This window comes from Thunnus albacares, chromosome 19, assembly GCF_914725855.1.
Source record: "Thunnus albacares chromosome 19, fThuAlb1.1, whole genome shotgun sequence".
NCBI lineage: Eukaryota > Metazoa > Chordata > Actinopteri > Scombriformes > Scombridae > Thunnus > Thunnus albacares.
In genome coordinates this window covers 17,490,315-17,504,781 of record NC_058124.1, presented here as the reverse complement: position 1 = coordinate 17,504,781, position 14,467 = coordinate 17,490,315, and the positions used below count along the sequence as shown (strand labels likewise).

General features: G+C 37.4%; 1 protein-coding gene across 3 annotated transcripts in view; it reads right to left on the bottom strand.

The window, feature by feature from the left end:
• Positions 1–14,467, bottom strand: part of LOC122969491 (myocyte-specific enhancer factor 2D homolog) — a 35,996-nt gene that overhangs the window by 6,400 nt on the left and 15,129 nt on the right. For 2 of the 3 annotated variants that reach the window (XM_044335192.1, XM_044335194.1), the window contains exons 3-10: positions 14,237–14,440; positions 13,093–13,230; positions 10,549–10,765; positions 9,596–9,652; positions 8,698–8,879; positions 3,520–3,649; positions 3,031–3,250; positions 655–723 (exon numbers count right to left, since the gene is read on the bottom strand). In XM_044335192.1, coding sequence (XP_044191127.1) covers positions 655–723; positions 3,031–3,250; positions 3,520–3,649; positions 8,698–8,879; positions 9,596–9,652; positions 10,549–10,765; positions 13,093–13,230; positions 14,237–14,440 — 1,217 coding nt within the window. The remainder of the gene's footprint in view (positions 1–654; positions 724–3,030; positions 3,251–3,519; positions 3,650–8,697; positions 8,880–9,595; positions 9,653–10,548; positions 10,766–13,092; positions 13,231–14,236; positions 14,441–14,467) is intronic. The other variant, XM_044335195.1, reaches the window with a different exon arrangement.

The following is a 14,467-nucleotide window of genomic DNA, read 5'->3' as shown; positions in this document are numbered from 1 at the left end:
CACCAAAAGCTTAGTTCCAATTAGTCACCACTGCTATTGACACTAAGTAAAAACAAATAAAATGCTAATTTATAAAAAAACTAGTTAATAAACACACTGTTAAGCTGATTGGTCTGGTTACTCCATATATATGTAAATGTAGAATAAAAGATATAAAAACACTTAAAAGTTTAACACACATGCAGTGGAATTTAATAAGCTTGAGCTAATTTAGTGTCCATGATCAATTAAGAGATTTCTATGTGATCGCTTTTATTCAAACCAAATATTTAGATTTCACCCAGTTTTCTTTAAAATGCTGCATATTTTCAGCAGCCCTTAATGAATATTTACATTCTCCTGATCTTGATCAACAAAATCAATTATAACGTTCACATTTGAAAGAGTCAAGCTGGTTTTTAGTAGATGTCACAGCTGTCATTTTACTCAGCTTAATAAAAGTTTATTTTGAAGGTCAGTTCTTCCTTTTGTTAAGACCTAATCAAGTAAATGCACTGCTGCCTTTAATGGCAACATGTACTGAATGCAGCCTTTTTTGTTTTTGTTTTTGTTTTTTTTTGGACAGAGCCCCTTCAAATGCAAATGTGGACTACAAACCCCCCCTACAGACAAGGTCATGACATTTCACACACGGGCACACTAGTGGCTGTTCACCTCAGATTGGCAGCCAGACTGGACACTTGGCTAGACAGCTCGCTGCTCTGTTTGTCCACGCCCCACATGCTGTTGACAAGAGGAGAGAACACACTTCAAAGATCTGGTGTTCACGCTTCCAAACCAAACCCGAACCCTGCAGCGTTCAGCCCACGCAGCTCTCGTCACACTGCAACAGCACTGCTAGTTCTGTACAAAATACTTCATTTAAAAATTCTTCATAAGATTTATGTTTAAGGGGGGCGAAAAAAGAGAAAAATGTCTTCCAATGGTGTTTCCAATGTAACTAAAGTCCAACCATTTGTTTCTTGAATTAATCCACAAAAAAAACTGAATGATTTACTTGATACTGTGTTTGGCTGTTGTTTCTAGGAAGTTAAATAAGAAATAAAGCTGCTCTAAAGTCAGATGGAGCTGCAATATTTTACACCACTGGGAGAATTTTCCACTTCTTTAAAAGGAAAGTAAGATTTTAATACTGACTTGTGCACTAAATAACATGACTGATTTTTGAAGAGGAGCCGTTACGATCAGGCTGCTAATTATAAAACATGAAACAAAGTCAGAAAACAACAAGATATGTGTATGTGTGGATGTGTCTCACCAAAACGTGGAACAGTAATCTCCATAAACATCTGGACAGTAAAACTGTTTCATTCCTTTACATTACATTATGTCACACAGACCATAATTTAAAAAGGTTATTTATTGGATAAACAGTCACAAAAGCTCCACTGACAACTCGCTGTGCTGACTGTTGAATTAATATTTGAGCTGCTAATTACTTTCATCTCACATCTAAATACAAATGAGATAAAACATTAAAGCTGCAACAATTTGTCGATTAGTCGATTGACAGAAAATTAATCGGCAACTATTTTGATAATCGAATAATTTTTTTAGTTTGTTTTAGTTTATTTTGTTTTAGTTTTTAAAGGAAAAATGCAAAATATCTGCTGGTTGCAGCTTCTCAAACGTGATAATTTGAAGCTTTTTATAACATAAATGGCAGTGAACTGATTATCTTTGGATTTTGGGCTATTGATTAGACAAAACAAGACATTTGAAGATGTCATTTTGGACTTATAATGGGCATTTTTCACAATTTTCTGACATTTTATAGACATAACAATTTCAATAATGAAAATAATCTATAAAACATTTCACTTTGTATCACTGTCTAAACCCTTATTTGCTGAATATACTGGTCTATCTATACATATATAACATTTTGTATAAACGATGGTAGATACACCTAAACATCTGGCAACATTCAGCATATTGCCAGATTTACTGCAGCCTGCTGTGTTGTTTTTTGTAGGATAGCTTGTTGAGCCCTATATATTGGTTTGGAGGCATCAAGACTGCCACTGACAGGGGATTGACTGCCTGTACAGGGCGCTCTTAGACAACAGAAGATGTGCCTCTTTAAAATAAAGCAGCTGAGTAACCTGATCTTACAGTTTAATGCATGTAGACAAGACACTTAACCATATAAGAGTTGTCAGGGAGCCTTGTGTGTAGTCAAAAATATTTTTGATAACCGATTAAAGGTGCAGTGTGTAGGATTTAGTGGCATCTAAATTTTAAAAAAACAAACACTAAAGGCCCTCTCTAGAGCCAGTGTTTGGTTTGTTCCTTCTGGGCTACTGTAGAAACATGGCGGTGCAACATGACGGGCTCTGTGGAAAAGGACCTGCTCCCTATGTAGATATAAAGGGCTTATTCTAAGGTAACAAAAACACAACGATTCTTATTTTCAAGTGATTAAACACTAATTAAAACACACTTATGGATATTATATTCCATTTCTGCAGTCTGTTCCCTTAGATACCACTAAATTCTACACACTGCACCTTTAAATACTGTATAAATTAATCATTTGTGAAAATACTTCTAATTCCTGTGATTATTTTGAGGTATACTGACCAGCTCTAGTTTACTGTATGTTTGTATGTACAAGTCCGCTTTTTCTCTGAGACAATAATCTCTCTTCCTTCATCCAAACGCTGCACATAGTTTCATACTGCTGAGGTGCATCAGCTCCAGAAGAAAAAGGGAATACTGTTCAGATTGATGTTATGAGGAGGCTGAGATGGTGAGATGCTGGTGAGAGACCAATTCACTAAATAAGGAATGTGAATTGCTTGCATATAAGGTCATGGTATGGATATCATGCAAGCTGACTGGGAGGGTCAGTAGTTAAGTATTTCAGCTTTTAAAAGCTTATCTGTAGACTGAGCTTGTACACGAGGCTCCTGGTTTAACCAGAAATATCTCGTCACCTGTGAGTGACGGAGGAGTTTTTCAGAAACTCAACCCTGGTTTTTAAAGGGAAAGACGCAGCGCCTGTGAGAAAGTGAAGAAAAGACTTACACCAAGTTGCTGAGTGATGCAAGATTAAGTTGTTGTTGTTGTTGCTGCTGCTGCTGTTGTTGTTGTTGTGTTTGCTGTTGTTGTTGTTGCTGCTGTTGTTGCTGTGGTTGCTGGGAAACAGCCTGCTGCTGTTGCCATGTGGACACACTGGTTGGCAACAAGCTGCCCGGTGACGCCAGAGCATGTAAAGCAGTGATGTCTGCGCTCGTCAGCTGGTACTCTGAGAGAGGACAAAGGATAAAAAAACGTCATAATTCAAATCTCCTACAGGATTTTATTACCTTGAGCGTCAGTTTTTATTTATTCATTTGTTGGGACTTTTTTTTTTTTAGCATTAACACACCAAATTTTAAAAAAATCCAAAAATACATTTATTTAAGTTATTACTTATTAAGTAAATTTCAAATGTAGCATGGACATACTACAGCATAAAAATGTTTTAACCCATTCAATTTTCTGGATTTTTGGTGCCTGAGCTGGCGTGTTTACCTGTGTTGTACGCTGTTGGCATGGCGGAGAAGGGCAGCCCCTGTGCCAGGAGGCTCGGCGTGGCTACAGAGACCACCGGTGTGGTGAGGGTTTGCGCCACCTGGGCTCCGGCCGCCAGCCGCTGGGCGTTCTGCCGGAGAGGACGACAACATGTTAGTCGCAGCCAACATGAGAAACCAACCACACACCATGTGGCCTGAAGCTATAAGACTTAGTTCCAATAATGTAAAGTCTGACATGCTTGGAATGACAAATGTGCGCATGACTTTATTCATCATGATGTGCTGAGTCGAGTAAATCTCAAAGTCATGTGGATTTACTTTCAGGAGGTTCTTGATGACGTGCATCAAAAACAGTTTCCTTATGTGTGAGCCATGTAAAGTGTATTACATTAAAGGCAACCAACCCTCAGTTACGCAGCGAAGAATTACAGTGGGTTCATTTTTTGAATTGCATCCTATTTAAGTCTTTTAAAGGGTAAGATTGGTATAATTCCACATTTGTCTTAATGTCAGCAAATAAGCTAAAGGCCAGCAATGTTTTAGTTCCTCTCTCTCGGTACTTTCCAACTTCCCTACTCTGTCTACCACGCGCCTGTTCATTCCTACTCAACACATAAAACAAGAAACTAGTATAAAAGGTTACATCATTTCCACAAGCAGCTTTCAGCAAACCTCACTGAAACCAGAGTAAATAAAGTATTTTTAGGGAGTGTTTCAATCGTTTATTTACAGCAGCAGAATGATAAATGTTGGATTGTCTCAAAATAAACTACAGTGTTCATGTTCATAGAAATAAAGGAACACGTCTCCCAGGGCAACCGTGTGGCTCATTTATGAGCTTTTAATAGTTTTTGGACAACTCTAGAGCTCTACAGCACAGAGGAGTAAGTTATATCAGGTTTTAGATACACAGGTATATAATTTATTGTTGGTTTTGGTCTTTGGATTTGTTTACCATCAGTGAAATACAGAATATAGTCAGCCATATTTAGCACCACATACACAAAACAATACTATAAATCCCTACAATGGAAAGGGAAAGCTGGCCCTGCAAACCCTGAGCAGGATTTCTCCACATTTCACTAAATTTAAGACCTTTTTAATATCACACAGATTGCAATTTTAATACCTGTTTCACAATCATACCAGCGAAAGTATGATGGAAAATCAGATATAGCCTTGAATTCTTTATTATTAAAAAAAAAGTCTCTTTCTCTTCCTTCTTCAATATCTAATTAAATCAAATGACCTCTACCCGGATAAGCGGTAGAAAATGGATGGATGGACCAATTAATAATGGTTAATTCATTTAAATTCATTAAAGTTTTTGCTGTAGCTAGCAGCAGTGACGGCATTTGCGACAGGTTTGATGGTGCTGAATGACAGTCCACAAAAAAAAGGATTAAACAGCCGTCTGCATCCCCAACCCATTGTCACACCAGTCTCACCAGTGGTTTATAGATGTATAATGTCTCCTGACAGCCAACAATTGGATACAAAACCATTTTATAACTAACATCTGCCGGAGAAGATATTTTAGACTTTTGTTAATTAAGTCATTTTTCAGACTTTTTTGATTTGTAAGGCCTTTCATTGTTGAGGAAATTAAATTAAATGTGTTAAGACTTTTCAAGTCCAGCAGATTCCCTGCTCAGTTAATCTGTTTTTATTTTATTCTAACTTAAATGTGACTAAATTAAATACGAGAAGATGACACAGTTCTAAACTTTTCTCTAAAAACGACTCTTTCATTCTTCAGGATTTCTACTATCCAAATAAAGAAGAACAGACATCTACTTCGCCTTTCTGTTGAAAATATTGCAAAACTACTAGAATAAAACCTGAAATGTCAACATACTGTAGTCAGATTCTACACTACACACAGTACGTTCATCATACTGTATATCTGAAGTGACTCTTCTAATGGACAGCTTGGCACAACTTCTACTGTAAATGATGTGACCCAGATCTTGTTTGACATTTAATTTACGTACAGCTCATCTCATGTTTCTCCAGTGGATGTCAGTAAAGGCCTCTCAGTATGTTGCATTGGTTGCACTCCACAACCGTAAACCCACACTTTTTATGCTTCAATAATTTACTCTTAGAGGAGGCTAAATGAGGTGAAAACCTGCTGCCTGCTCAGTGTTTGTACATTTAAGTTGGCTATTAAGATGATAAAATATTCTATATATATGTATGTTTCTTCAGCGTAGGTGCAACAGACATGCTGCTAGATCTGAGAAACTGTTACCATGAGGGTTTTATTATGATGTATCTGCGCTGGACACATTTCTCAGAAGAACCACGACACTCCAGAGTCTGGTTCAGCTGAATTATTTCACAGATAAAAGCACACGGAGATCCTTTGTAAAAAAAAAAAAAAAGAAAAAAAGAAAAGAGAGAAGGTCTGCATACAAAAGGCCAGAGATACAATAATACTTCTGGTCTGGAATTACTCTTCTGTATTGAGAGACTGATCATCCTTAGAGGAAATATTCTGCCAGAGTTATGACTATGACGTTGAATCTACAGAGAGAGAGGGGAGATAGGCAGGAGAGAGGGGCCAGATTCAATTAACTGCCTTTGTGAAGAGGTGAGGAGGGGCGGCGGGGTGAGAGTGATGAAAATGAATCACTATCCCCTGTAAAATGAGATTCTTGCCTGTCAAGTTTGAGGGGAATTGTAAAAGAGGGGGAATGAAAAGCAGCAGCAGGAATCAGGAGGTACCTCTCTCTCTGAGTAACATCAGTATCAATTAAAATGAGATTTTACATAATAAGAAGCTTTCTCAATCAGCAAGTTATACTTTTTTATTATTTTTGGTTAAAAGAATGATTTATTTTACAATTTTTCTAATATTTATGGCAAGTATCATTTGTAGGACTGCAACTAACTAATTACTTATTAATATTTGGCTGATTATTTTCTCAATTAATCGTTCAGTTTAGAAAATTCCCAGAGGCCGAGGTGTCTAATTTGCTTTTTTTTATCTGACCAACTGTCTAAAACCTGAAAATATATACATATTTGACAGAGAAAAGCATCAAATCTTCACATTTGAGGAGCTGAAACCAGTGAATGTTTGCTTGAAAAATGACTGAAACAATTAACTGATTATCAGGTTAATTTTTTGTCAATCAATTAATCAACTAGTTTTAGCACTTGTCATCCTGAAATACGACACGATAAGAGGTTTTTGTATCTAAATTTTGAGACGTAACTGAGGAAAACCATTTGAGTGCAATGCCTTTAATGTAATGCCAGTTCATTTTTAAACATCTTTTAATTGACATTTTTTAGTGGAAGATGAAAATGAGAGTCGGTGTGATCGTCCGGGGGGGGGGGGGGGGCCAGGACAGAGTGAATGGGGAACATGCTGCCGCGGCGCTCCGCACCACAATGCCAAGTGAAGAGACACCCCATGCTTTAAGTGGTGTCATATGATAAATAAATGGGCCTGGTTGAAAACTGACAGGATCACTCAAGGACAAATCTGCTAAACCACCATTTACTGATTACTTTGAGATTTTTCTAGATTTCTAGAGAAGATCCTGAGATTATAAAAAATGCTGGAACAACACAACCATGAGCCCTGAGCCACATGCAGTCAGGTGGGAACCACAAACTTGAAGACCATCCCAAGAAATGTCAGTGAAGGAAGACCAGAACGATGAGAAACTCTTGTATCGTAACCATGCTAATAATGTGCGGGCAGTCGATATCCATCGACTCATGCGAGTGACTGACGTGGGGGAATTCACCTCGTTTACCAATTCCAGCTCATCCTCTGTCTGCAAAGGGTGGTAACAGAGAGGGTTACAACTCTGATTCATGTCTGTAACTACAAGTAGTCACTGAAAATATAATGTTAATAATATTGAAACTACTTACTGTAGTTTGGTGATGTTACTGATTTTTCTAGCAAAGTTAACTATGAAATAAGTCATTGTAAGCTAAATGTTGTTAAGCATTACTCTGCTCGCTTCCAGCCATCAGCAGTCAATAAAAATGAAATGGCTGACAACACAATCTCACTGTAAAGTCCATTTAGTAGCTGTTCTGGAGCTTTTGATCTTGTTACAGAATTATCCTCAGTTCCTGTTTCCAAAGTCGAGAATAAATATTCAACTCATAAGCCATCATGAATGCAATAATTGATTTTTTTTGGCCATTTGGGGGCAGCACAACAATCTGTAAACACATTATCACCTTAAACAATTAATGAATGTACTGTATGCCCAATATTCAATCTTCTTTTAGCTCTGCTGCTACTAAGAAAATATCTGGCTCTTTAGCACTACAATGATGAGAACCGTGGGATTTAACAATGGTAAAGTTGTGGGTCATAAAACCAAAACAATGAGCTGAAAGACGCTGAAAAAACACTGTAAAGCTGAGGGCAACTACAGTGTCATATACATTTTCATATTAAACAGTCATTTGATCCATTGTAAATATATAAAATATTGATTATAGCAGCTTTAAAATGCTCAGAGAAATATAAACATCTAAAATGCCATGACAGCTGGACAAACTCAATCTGCTGAGGACAATAATGAGATATAATTTAAGGCTCCAGAACAGCTACTAAAAAGGACCTTATAGTGACACCACTGAGTCAACTGTTTCCAAAGTTAAGAACATATTATAATATACATCATATAATATTTAAATGACCTAAAACTGTTGATGGTTAGGGAGCATGGGTTGAACATGGCTATAGGTTAACGTGGGTGCATCTATAGATATAGATATGAGGTTACGAGAAATCTCATCAGTGTGTCAGTGGGAGTCGGCTGATTCATCCGAGATTTTACTAACTTTGTCAGAGTAAATACTGAGACATTTGACCTTGAGTGTTAACCCTCAGGTCCTTAATAGAAACACAAAAATGATGGCAGACAGCCTCTATTGGACTTTTTTTTTATCTTCATTCTACTTGCTTAATTAGAACATTGATATTAATTACCAGTGTTTTTATTAAGTTTTCGTGTCACTCATTGGCCAGATTTTCTTTGATAAAATGGAATTAATCTATCTGCTATTTCCTGAGGTCTTTACTTGTTATAATAAATGTATCAGATTTACAAAGTGCCATTCTTTCATTGCATGAGGTTAAAAAATGTTAACTAATTGTACCCAGACAGCACAAGTTCGGCTTGGTTAAGCTCACCATCTGCATGAGGCTCTTTCCGCCCTGTGAGGTGATGACTCGGAGGTCTGGCTTGCGGCTGTTGACCATCTGGGGGCTGTGAGGTGGGGGTGGAGACTTGGCCGGAACTACTTTCCCCAGACTGTTGCCGTTGGAAACGGTGAGGAGGCCTGGGGAGGCCCTGGCACTGGTGTATCCATTAGCTGCGGGGAGATAGAGGTGCGAATGGGCAGAAATCGATAGGAAAATCAAACAGGTGAATGCAGACAGCGGGATCTGGACAGTGCGCACACTCAAAGTTGTGTTAAAACAATCCTCCAAAAGGTTTCTTCTTCCTATTCTGAGAGTCTCTAATTTAAAGACACGTCGACAGAATAAAGCTGTTCGTAAAATATTCCGAGACATAAATGGATGATGTCAGAATCTTTTTGGTGCTGTGACAGATTATTCAGCAAAATGTCAAGAAAGATTTATCATCTCTAATAAAATCTTATGCAATTTCTTTGTAATGTCTCTACACTTCCACAAATGATCAAAATGATTTTGGAGCCAATTTTTTTTTTTAACTCTAATTATCAGATTAAAATTAAGTATTAAAAACATTGTCCTGTGCAAAAAGAAAGAACTGAAATAAATTCCAAGTGCCACAATGTTAAGTAGATCTATGATCTATAAAGCTGACTAAATGTCCGAAAGGGAAGTGCTGGGAATCCCGTACATGTCTGTTGATGTTACTGGTGGCATCCCCTGATCCCTCCAAGGCACAATCACAGATGGTGCAGAGGAGGAACCTCGGGGAGGATTTCAAATAAACACTCCAATACAGATCCGATGACAAAAACACTTGGCAGCGAAAAAGCAGCAACAACTAAACAATAAAAAACAAGCTCAGATTTTCAACAAATACAACAGTACTCACGGACTGGACTTGGGCATCCTCCATTTGAATTATTCAGGTCGCCTCCAAGAAGAGCACCTATTGAAAACAGATTCAATAAATAGAAAGGATTTTGTGCGAGTGCATAATGAAAAAGACACTAGAAGCTTCCTGTATTTCTGAAATATTGTAATGTACTGCACATATTTCTATTATTTCTGATAAAAATCTGGAAAATAAGGAATCAATGAGGTACTGGATATCGTAGCCGCATACAACATACTGCAGCTTTGAAAAGACTAATTTATGATGCAACCAAAAGCTCCAGTTTGCAAAGTCAGAATAAACTAAATGTTGTTTCATAAATTGTCAATGAAAATCCACAACATATTTATATAAATATGTATATTCTACATTTTTATATGCTGCAAAAAATACACAGCTCACCTCACCTTACTTCAACTCTCATTCCAGTTATTATTCTACATTGCACACTACCCTTTTTAGCACTTCCTCAAGAGTATGTCAGGTAGTTATCGGCTCCAGTTCCTCCATGCTTAATATTTGGTTAATATAGGAACAAATTCATAAATTAAAAAGGCAATAAAAAAGTTTGTAAAAATCCAAGTTGGAGGAGATTAGACTTGAGTAGAAAATGTGCACTGCTCCCTGAGGAATGAAGCAGCTCGTTACTCTGCGGTGAATCTATGATTATCTAACAAGAATGAATCACAACTGGATGTAACAATGGACACAAACATTGCAGTTTTATCCTTGAAGAGTTGAACATTAGACGGATTTTGAGGAAGAGCAGATGGTATGAAAGTAGGAAAAATTACGTAATTAGAAGGTCAAATTTTGTTATGAAGCTAAAACCGAGTGTTTCCTTGTTTTCTTCACAGCATGTCAGAAATATCTCTAACCGACACCTGGTATTTATTAGTCTAACAGACGACTTCAGTCTTTCCACATTCAGCTGAACATCTCCTGCTCACCTGCACTGGCTGGTCGCTGTGGCAACCCCGGAGACACCGTATTTCTCTGAAGGGCCGGTTGCTGTGGCGACAGGAGGTGGGTATCCGTGAGCGACGATGATGTTACATAGGAGGTAGTTACCAGTGCGTTGCCAGGGTTACTGAATTGCAGTGTGCTCTGATTGGATGCCTGGACTGTGATGGGCATGGAGAACGTCTGGGGCGGAGCTGTGGACTGCTGCAAAATGTGAAAAAGTGACAGAATTTCACTTTGATTGAACAACTCGCCACTTCACCCTGCAACAACAAATTCAAAAGTATGTATCGCTTTCATGTATTCTTTAAGTTTGGTGTCAGTACAACCTTGTTTCTCTTTACCTGCATTATTAATAAATATGAGATAATACCTGACAGGGTCTACGTTTTACTAATGTTCATTTACTTATACGACTGACTTTGATCTCACTTTTCTGAGAAAGAAATTATATAATATCTTGTTGCAGCTGAAACTTGGTGCTTGGTGTACACCTCGGCCTGTATTTGTTTTTAACACCACCCTGTATCAGAGTGTTTGGTGAATAAAGCATGGTGTAACTGGTGAAGAGTTGTGCATTGTCTTTTCATTTTGATAGACTTGCATTTACTCAACACAGGTCTGCACCTCACTTTGTGTGAGTTCTCAATGTAAACTGACAGCAACACGTCATCGGTTTTATCCCTCTTGTTACCCCTTCTCACTCCGCCTGGCTGCTTCCTCAAGTGTGGACAGTTCATTTAAATCCTTTGCAAAGGTCAACAGGACTGGGGTGAATGTGGAAAGTTGAAATTGTGAATGGAGTTAAGTTAAGTTAACATAGCACTGCCAACCTTGGGAAAATATTGAATGTTAATAACATTAGTCTAATGTTACATATTTTGAAAGCTAGCTTGCTTGTTCACCAGGCATTTAAGTTGGCAAAATAACGTCAGGTTATATTGTCCGTGTGTTGCAGATTGTCGTGTGTGTTAGCACTGTAGTCTATAACTTTGCCTACTCTAGGAAAATTTCAACTACTCCAAATTAAGCACAATATGTAAAGAGGGATGTGATTACTTCTACAGTTTCACCAGCCATGTTCGTATTCAGTCTGTATTGTTATTAGGTCATCATACCATAAGCCTACCTATAATGAGAACAGTTGTATTAAACAGTCCTAAAATATATGGTCTGTTTAGGTTTGGGTTTTACAGCTACTTGTCATCATCTTTTCAAATTAGCTGAAAATCATGTTTTCAAAAATCAAATTGGCTTAAAGTTTGATTATTGTGGAGGTCTAAACATTAGAAAGTATATAAATGCAGCAGTAGTGGTCGGTTAGTGTGTAGTCTAAGAGAAATTGTGTTCTTTGGTAAGCTACATTTAGGCAGGTGAAAGACAGACAGACATAGGCATAAATGACAACTAACCGTACAGGCACCTGCAGATATTTTGTAAACAATCTGATATTGGTATCAAGAATTTTCATATCAGTGCTTCCCTAACATTTCTGTCTGTTTGACTTCTGCATGTATGCAAATTATGTACAATAACTCATTGTGCAAACAGCAGTGATTTGCATCTCATGCATCTAGGTAACTGAATTGGGTTGTCAGGTCTGAATATGTAATAGTGACACCATTTTTAAATTACCTCAAACATATCTTTGGCATTTCTGTACATTTTTTAAAGGAAATAACTATAGATAGATAATAATATAATAGACATTTTGGAATTTATTTGATTGTTCTAGCTCAGTAGAATGGACAGTAAAGCCTCTATCTGTCTGAGCACCATTAGCTAATTAGTTTCCTTCTTTCTGTCTTGTTTGTAAACCAAAGTGATCAAGCAACAACTGAAAGTGAGTTGAAATGCAGTAAATGTTTAAGGATTTTCACTTTTTCAAAAGTTAGTTGAAAAAGGTTCTTGACATAAAGCCCAGCAATGATTTAATCCCACTGGGACAGTTTGATTTAAATGAGAAATACAGCTAAGTATCATCAGCATATAGTCGAAAAATTACAGCCAAAGCAGCAGAAGTTGTGAGACTTTCAGGTCTGAAACCAAAAGTTGAACACATAAGACAAGAGACTCTTACAACCTGTGAAGTCTAAAAGGGAACATTACTGTTGTTAATATATTGTTCTGAATAAATTGAAAGCTTTCAGGCAGCGAATGAGCACAATTTCAGTTTCATATGAACAACCAAAGCTTCATATCTGTTTAATCTTATTAGCCTTAAGACCCATGACCAGATGTGACAGCAGCAAATAAACTGTTCATATAACCGTCACGTCTTATGATGATCAAAAGTTTCTGGTCTTCTGCAAAGGACGCAGGAAAAAAAAAAAAGTGTGAAACAGCCAGTTAGAGGAACTTGACACCAGTAGTCATTTCCTGTCAGCACACTCAAGATGAACAAAATAACAGACGAGTCTTGACCAAGAAGAATAATCAAGAGAAAACGAGGACATCAAACAGTAATTACATTAAACTCTGTATGAAATGTGAGCACATTATATTGGTGACATGCAGGTTAGATGACTCACTCCGTAGCGTTTGAAGAGAACATCCAGGTCCTCAGTGGTCTTACGGTACTTGTCGTCATTTAGGGGACTTTGGTCAATGGAGTCTTCGCCGTCAGGCTCTGGACTGTCACAACCGTTAAAGCCTTTCTTTCTCAAAGTCTATGAATGTAGAAAAAGAAAAGTAATGAGTGGAAGTAGTCAGTCAATCGGTTAATGTGTAGCTCCTATTTTTAATACAGTAGTTCCCAACCTTTTTGGCCTGTGACCCCTTAAAATAAAGCAAAGTCTGCCTCATACCCTTTGTCACATGTTGCTTTGTCCACCAGTTAAGCAAAAGAGGACTTACTTCGTTTTATTTTAATAACTTTTAGAGGCTTGAGGAGATAAAATACAGTAATTCACAAGAAATAGAAATAGAGCAAACATTACAGGAAAGCTTAAAAAAAACCTATTTTGTGTGTCAGAAATATGTTTTTATCTGTCATATCCTGTCCTATCATCTTGTGACTCCTTAGATTAATCCATTGACCTTTTGTGGGAGTCCCAGAACCACTTCTTTAATACACACACACACACAATATAATATATACAGGACAATACCTGCGGGTACAAGACCGTGCAAAAGTCAGCAAACCCATTCCTGTGTTGATACTGCAATTATAATATGAATTTGGACACCGACTTGCGTGTTTGTCTACTTTTTCATTGTTTTTTATTTTTTAATCTATAATGTTCCATTTAAATTAGTTGGGAGACAATCAGTAGGTATCATTTGCTAATCACAGTGATTTACAATAACTGTGATCAAGATTAAAACTCTAAAATGACATTTGAATTGCATGTACCTGGTTAGACTAGCTGTGCTCACAGATTATATTTCTGCAATTACTTAATTCTATGATTACATTTAACTGTCACAGTTTTCAAAATGTCTTTTTTTAGTCTTGTTCCATTTAAAAGACAAAAAATCCCAACAAACTTCTTGTGAAAGTTGCCATAAATTCCCTGATTTTGACTTAATTGTCTGGCTTCCAGTTGTAAGAATAAGCAGCTAATATCCATGAGTACTAATTGATTACTCAGTTTAAGGGTACAGTTTCCCTGTAATATCAAATGTGGAGACAGAAGAACAGATTTTTTTGGATTAACACAGAAATCTTGTTACCTCAATGATATCTGCATTGGTCCGGCTCTCGTGAGGCTCGTTGTACTCTGTGTATTTGAGCAAGACCTTGTCCATGTCAGTACTGGCATACTGGAACAGCTTGTTTGCGTGGTTGAAGATGATCAGGGCGATCTCGCAGTCACACAATACACTCAGCTCGTAGGCCTTCTTCATCAAGCCAAACTTTCGCTTTGTGAATGTCACCTGAGGGGAGGACAAAGTTGATATCCT